At 70.0% G+C, this 6,608-nt stretch overlaps 1 protein-coding gene across 1 annotated transcript in view; it reads left to right on the top strand.

The window, feature by feature from the left end:
- The first annotated feature begins 530 nt into the window (after positions 1-530).
- The window catches only part of PGS1 (phosphatidylglycerophosphate synthase 1), a 15,720-nt gene continuing 9,642 nt past the window's right edge, over positions 531-6,608 (top strand). The window contains exons 1-7 of the mRNA XM_012734580.1: positions 531-733; positions 809-998; positions 2,106-2,183; positions 3,190-3,289; positions 3,803-3,992; positions 4,463-4,641; positions 6,060-6,581. Coding sequence (XP_012590034.1) covers positions 531-733; positions 809-998; positions 2,106-2,183; positions 3,190-3,289; positions 3,803-3,992; positions 4,463-4,641; positions 6,060-6,581 — 1,462 coding nt within the window. The remainder of the gene's footprint in view (positions 734-808; positions 999-2,105; positions 2,184-3,189; positions 3,290-3,802; positions 3,993-4,462; positions 4,642-6,059; positions 6,582-6,608) is intronic.

Here is a 6,608-nt window from a genome sequence, read left to right as displayed (position 1 = left end):
CCTCGCCGAGGGGCTCCCGCCGCTTCTTCTTGCTGGCCTCCGACACCTTGAAGCCCTCGGGGAACCAGAGCTGGCCATGCTGCCGGCGGCGCCTGCGGGACAGCAGCACCCCGCAGCCCACGAAGAAGAGGAGCGCGAAGGCGGCGGCGGCCACGTACATCAAGTGCAGCTGCGGGGCCGCGGGCGGCTCCAGCGTCTCAGCTGGGAGCACGGCTGCGGCTACCGGCGCCCGGGCACTCAGCGTGGCGCAGTGGGCAGCAGACGAGGCCATTGCCCGGCCGTGGCCCGCAGGCCCTGGGGGTCTGACTGCCTTCCCCAGAGGCCCGAAGCTGCTCTTTCCTGGAGTTGGGGGGTGCAGCTGCGGGGCCGCGGGGGGCTCCGTGTAGTGACCCTTCGGGGGTGCCCTGTGGGCGGGGCGGGCGGCTCACCCGAGAGGCCCCTGCGCCCCCTCTCCTCTCTGTGCCCCAGTGCAGACACTCTGTTTCCGGACACTCCCTGCTTACCCGCCGGGCGCGGTGCAGGCGGTGGCCATGAGACTTGCCCCGGCTTGCGCTGGTCCCAGCACCCTGGGTGGCTTTCTGCGGGTGCTCTTGGGGTGGCGGCACCCGGCACGGCAGCAGCGACGGCTGCTGAGTGGCTGCAGCCGCTCCTCAGGCTGTTTAGAGCGGGTCGCGGCTCGCCTCACGCCACTCAGCCGGCCGCTCCGCGGGAAAGGCCCACTGGACGCACGAAGGCGGCCCCAGGCCTGAGGTGGCCAGCACTGGCGGGCCCAGGAGCGGGAGGCCCGACTGTGTCTGTCTCTGCCCAGGTCGCCATGGTTGCTGTTGGCGCCCCTGCTGTCCCCCTCGGCGCCCCAGGTGACCTCCCCGCCTTGCTGCCTGTGCCCCGAGGGCGCGCACCGCTTCCAGTGGATCCGAAACCTGGTGCCCGAGTTCGGGGTGTCCAGTTTGCACGTGAAAGTGCTGTCTTCTCCTGCAGAGTTCTTTGAGCACATGAAGGTAAGTCGTGTCTAACCAGAGGGACAGGCTTGGGGTGCAGGATGGGGCGCACCTGGGCGGAGGTGCCTGCTGTTCTAGAAGCTCTGGTGGCTGTTCCCCGCCCCCGCCGCTGCGGTCGGCCTGTGCGCTGGGCCCCTGGGCGGAGCGGCTCCAGGCCCCTGGAGCACGGGCCAGACACCTGAGCGGTGCTGAAGGTGTGGCCGCTGGACGGGGGCCAGGGGCACCTCCCGCAGAGGGTGTCCAGGAGGACAGAGCTCTCGTCGGGCCGAGTCGGCTCCCGGCCCGGACCCCGCTCCAGAACACTGGACGTCACACCGGGAAGTGCAGACCCCGTGACCCGGGGTGGGGGCCGCGCTCCGTGGCAGAGGGCGGCAGCTCTCCTGGGACCTGGGAGGCGCGGCGGGCCTTCAGCTTTCACTTAGCCCTGGCGTCCGTGCTCGACCAGGCTGGCCGCTGGCTGGAGCGAAGCCATTCGGTGCTCCTGAGCTTTTGTTTGCACGAACTCCCTGCCTGGCTTCCAGACTCGGGAGAGGACGGCCGCCGCGCGGAGAGCTGGGCCCGCGCAGGGGTCTCTTCCGTGGGCGCCCGCCACTTGCTTTTGCATGCCTGCCCTGGCCTGTGGGCCCACACTTGTTCCGCACTCTGCTGCCTCCTCCCAGACGCGCCCCGTGAGCGTGTGACTGCGCCCCGCGCCCGGCCCCGCGTCCTTGTTCACGGGCGCCGCGCCCCGGCAGGAGCCACACGGCGTTCCGAGGGGCTCCTCAGGTCCTGAGCGGCCCCGCGAATGACTGACCGAGCCCCCGCGGTCAGCCCCTGCCGCCCGCCCCTCCCGCATCGGGGCCGGCCCTCGGCAGCGGGCAGTGTGTCCTGGTGCCCTGCGTCTGCTCCCCGCTCGGCTTGGCGGCTGTGTGGTGCCCTAAGAGCTGGTCCCCCGCTTTCCTTTTATTTTAGACCGTCCCGCCTAGCATCGCGCCTCCTTTCCGTGGGCTGCCATGCGCCTCTTGGGCCTGAGCGTCAGCTGGTGGGGGTGCAGGCGTGTTCTGCGCCTGGTCTGTTGGTGAGTGCGAGGGTGAAGGGAGCTGAATCTTGAATTGTTTCCTCTTTCAGGGGCAGATAAGACTGGCCAGGAGGCGGGTTGTGATGGCGTCCCTCTACCTGGGGACCGGCCCCTTGGAACAGGAACTGGTAAGGGTGGTTGAGCAACAGCTGTGAGCAACTCCCCCCTCCCCACCCCAACACTTTCGCTTATTAGCACTCAGGAGCCACCTGAGGCCCCTGTGGGGGCCTGCCGAGCGCCCAGGGAGGACGTGGCGGGGGAGGGGGTCTCGTCCTGGCTCCGACCTTGCCGGCTTGTGTCCTCTGCCTGCACTGGGCTCTGGCCGCCCCGTGCTGCCCGGCCTGGCTGCATGGCCTGTGTGTCTGTGGCCTGTGAGCTGGGGGTGGTTTTGCATTTTCAAAAGTTGGGAGAAAATCAGACGAATACAGATGACACGTGAAAACCTTGAAACTCCGATTCCTGCCTGTAGTGCGGCTCCGTTGAGCCCGGCCAGCCTGCTCGCTCAGTCTTGTCTGCGGGGCGGGGGCGGTGATGGCTGAGGGCCCCAGGCCAGGAGGCCCAACAGGCATCTGACCCGGCGGGGGGCAGGGCCGAGGGCCGGTGCCTGCTGCAGCTTGGCAGGCGGCCTTGCTCCACCTGAACGGGCTGTCAGGCCACACCTGTCGCAGTGAGCCGGCAGGCGGGCGGCAGGCCCGGTGGGGTCTGCGGGGACAGTGTGTGGCCGAGGCCAGGTTCCGTCTCGTTCCCTGGGTGGCCTTCTGCTCTGAGCTGGGGGGGCTCCGTGGCCCAGAGGGAGTGGCGGGCCTCGGGTCTTCCTTGCTCACAGACACACAGGGGAAGGCGGCTCCCGTGCACTCTCCCTGCCGGGAACAGCTGAGCAGGGCTGCGTCTGGGACCCCCGTGGCTGGGGGTCCGGGGCCGTGGAGGGGCCTCTGGGCGCTGGTGTCTCGGCAAGGACCAGGCCGAGCTGTGGGCTCCCGCTACCCTGGGATTCGCCGATAACGTCTGTCCTGGGCTGTGCACCCAGGGCCGTGCGTGCCGGGCCGGTGGCGAGGGCCGACTGGGCAGCCTTTTTGTTAAGTACATAATGAGCTTTTTGCAAACCGCTGTTCTTCTGGGGTTCTTTTCTGAAAGGTGGATTGCCTGGAAAGCACTCTAGAAGAGTCACTGCAAGCCAAATTTCCTTCAGACCTCAAGGTCTCCATTCTCTTGGACTTCACACGGGGCTCGAGAGGTAGGTTGGAGCCCCGGCCGTACCCCAGCCCTGACTGTGGCCGGGCGCACTGTGGACCCCACCCCCACCCCGTCTGGGCAGGCCCAGGCCCACCTGATGACTGAGTCAGGCCTCCTCAGCAGGCGACTGCCAGCCGAGTGGAGCAGCCTAGGGCAGAGGAGAGCGTTCTACCCATCTGCCCGCCCTGCGGGCCTGGCCGGGCACTCAGCCTCGACCTGGCGCCCCGCCCCGCCCCGCCCCGCTTCAGCCGCGCCCCGGCTGGTCTTGCCACCCCCTTGTCTGTCACAGAGCATTGCTCCCCTGCTGGTCAGCCGCCCGGGCGACCCGCCCAGGGCCCCCATGTGCTCATCGGCCCACCGCAGGCCTGTGCGCCCTGATGCTGCAACGAGCGAGCTCCCTCATCCCTGGAGTTGGACTGGGGGGGCCGCCCCAGCAGGGGCGGGGTGCCGGGTGGCAGAAGCAGCAGTGTCTCCCTCCCGGGCCCTCAGCCGTCTTCTCTGCCCGCCCCGCCAGGCAGGAAGAACTCCCGCACGATGCTGCTCCCGCTCCTGCGGCGGTTTCCGGAACAGGTCCGCGTCTCCCTCTTCCACACGCCCAACCTCCGCGGGCTCCTCCGCCTCCTGATCCCCGAGCGCTTCAACGAGACCATCGGCCTGCAGCACATCAAAGTGTACCTCTTCGACGACAACGTCATCCTGAGCGGGTGGGTGTGTCCCCGCCCCGCCGCCTTCCGGGGTCTCACTCTTCCTGGCTGGCCTGTGCCGCGGAGGCCGGAGGCCCGCGAGGGGCGAGGGGGCGGGTTTGCCCGAGGCCGCCTCCGCCCTGCGCTCTCCCACGCTCCCGGTGGGGCCTCGCGGCCCGTGTGGCACCTTCCTCACCCAGGCCCGAGAGGAGGGCTGTGAGCTCGGGTGGGCGGGTCCGGGCCCTTCGCTCCCCTGGCCCGCCGACCGCTCGGGGCGTTGTCGGCCTCGTGGGTGTCGGAGGCTGTTGGCTGTGTGAGGGTGGGCGGGCTCCGCGTTCACCTTCCCTGCCCTGCGGGGCCACTCTGGCCCGCCCGGGGACTGTCACGCTGGGCTCTCTGTAAGCCGGCCGGCGCCCCGGGTCCTGCTCCACCTCTGCCCGCCCCGCCCGGCCCCGCTGCCGCGCTCGGCCTGAGCCTGCCCTTCCTTGCAGCGCGAACCTGAGCGACCCCTACTTCACCAGCCGCCAGGACCGCTACGTGCTCCTGCAGGACTGCCCGGACATCGCCGACTTCTTCACGGAGCTGGTGGGCGCTGTGGGGGACGTGTCCCTGCAGCTGCAGGGGGACAACACGGTGCGGATGGCGGAGGGCATGGTGCACCCTTACAAAGGTACGGCGCCAGCCGCCCCGCCCCGCTGGGGTGGGCACGAGCCCGGGCACACTGCGGCCGGCCCTGCCGCGGGCCTGGCAGTGCAGGTGGCAGAGTCCGGCTCTGCTTTGTGTCTGAAGCCGGCCAGGCTGCACTGCTGGCCCTCTTCTCTCCGGGCAGGCGGGGGGGCGGGCTCTGGTCACAGGGCTGAGGCCTGGGGCCCGCGCTCGGTCTGGAAGCCGCTTGCCGGCGGGCTGTGCTTGATGGGGTCTGCTCCTGCCTCGGCGCAAGGCTCGCTGGCTCTCAGCCCCTTGGGGTCTGTGCCTCCCGCCTGGAAGGCGAAACGGGGGAGCCCTCAGCTCTGCTTGCGCCGACAGGCAGCCCTGGCAGCCGGCACTCTGGGCACCTGCGTTCCCGGTGTCCGGCCTGGCCTTCAGGAGGGGCTGCTGCCGAGTCTGCGGTGCAGCTGTGGGCAGGGCAGACTCGCGGAGGGTGAGGCTTGGATTTCATCATGAGAAATGGGTGGACGTTTGTCTCTCGATGACCCACACATGCCTCCGCCTCGCCCTCTGGCTTACGGAGCCGGGGTTACTCTCCGGCCTGTGCAGCAAATGCCAGCCCTTCTGTTTCAGCCTGACAGGCCAGGCCAGGCCAGCAGAGCAGGGAGAGCGGGCCCGAGCAGCCATTGAGGGCGGGCCACCGGCCTGTGCAGGTGGGCAGGCTGAGGGGCGCCTGCCGCCCGCAGCGCCCCCTCTCGGGCCCCCTCCCTCGAGGTGCTGGAGTCCGGAGGTGGCCCCCCGCAGCGTCAGCTGCCAGCCCCACAGGCCCGCGCGGCCCGCCCGCTCCGGCACGCGGAGAGCCCGTCTCCCTGTCCGGGCCCTTTGTTGTTCCTCTGCCCCTAGTCTGTGCGTGGCCTTCTGTAGCCCCAGCTTCCTGTGCGGGAGCTCGGCTCACTGGTTCTCAGTGTTTCCTGGTCGGAAACCAGCGCTCACGGCGTTGCCATCACGAGTGTCTGAACTGCCGCTCGTCGCCAGGCTTGTCGGCGACAGGGAAGGTCCCGGCCTGTCCTTCGGGTCCTGGCCCAGGGGTCCTCCCCCGGGCCTCAGCCCCCACACACATTGCCTGCAGCCTTGTCCCGCGCTGGCGGCTTGCGGCGCAAGGCCCACCGAGTGCCAGCCGTTCCCTGCCCCCGCCCAGCGTCACCTCTTCCTTCAGTTCATCTGGCTCGGTCTTGACTTTGGCAGTGAGGCCAGCCGAGGCCGGTCCCCTCCCCGAGCCCCAGAGGACCGGGCCCATGGCCTTTCCGCCGAGTGCAGCCTCGCTGCGGGCCTGCCCCCGCCTCGTGAGTGCTCAGCAGGTGGTCGGAGGCGGCCCGCGCCGGCCTGCCGTGAGCGTCCGCCGGGCCGTGCCTCTCCCCTCACGCCTCCCCCTCCCTCCAGGGGACCGGGCTGCGTTCTGCAAGGCGGCCAACAAGAGGGTGATGGACGCCATCAACGCGGCCCGCGCCCGCCAGCAGAGGCTGCACGCCCAGACTTTCCACGGCGATGCCCTGTTGCCCGAGGAGGACGCGGCAGCCGCCGGCGACCGGAGGCCCGCCCCGGACACCTGGATTTACCCTCTGATCCAGATGAAGCCCTTTGAGATCCAGATTGACGAGCTCGTCACCGGGACGCTGCTGACCGAGGCCGAGCGAGGGGCCAAGGTGTACCTCACCACGGGCTACTTCAACCTGACCCAGGCCTACGTGGACCTGGTGTTGGGCGCGCGGGCCGAGTACCAGATCCTGCTGGCCTCCCCGGAGGTGAACGGCTTCTTCGGGGCCAAGGGCGTGGCGGGCGCCATCCCGGCGGCCTACGTGCACATCGAGCGGCAGTTCTACGGCCAGGTGTGCAGCCTGGGCCAGCAGGAGCGCGTGCGGCTGCGCGAGTACCGGCGCAGGGGCTGGACCTTCCATGCCAAAGGTGCGTGGGGCGGGGCCCCGGGCGCCC

Source organism: Condylura cristata, unplaced genomic scaffold, assembly GCF_000260355.1.
Source record: "Condylura cristata isolate star-nosed mole 26May11 unplaced genomic scaffold, ConCri1.0 scaffold00060, whole genome shotgun sequence".
Lineage (NCBI taxonomy): Eukaryota > Metazoa > Chordata > Mammalia > Eulipotyphla > Talpidae > Condylura > Condylura cristata.
This window is presented reverse-complemented; position numbering and strand designations above follow the sequence as displayed.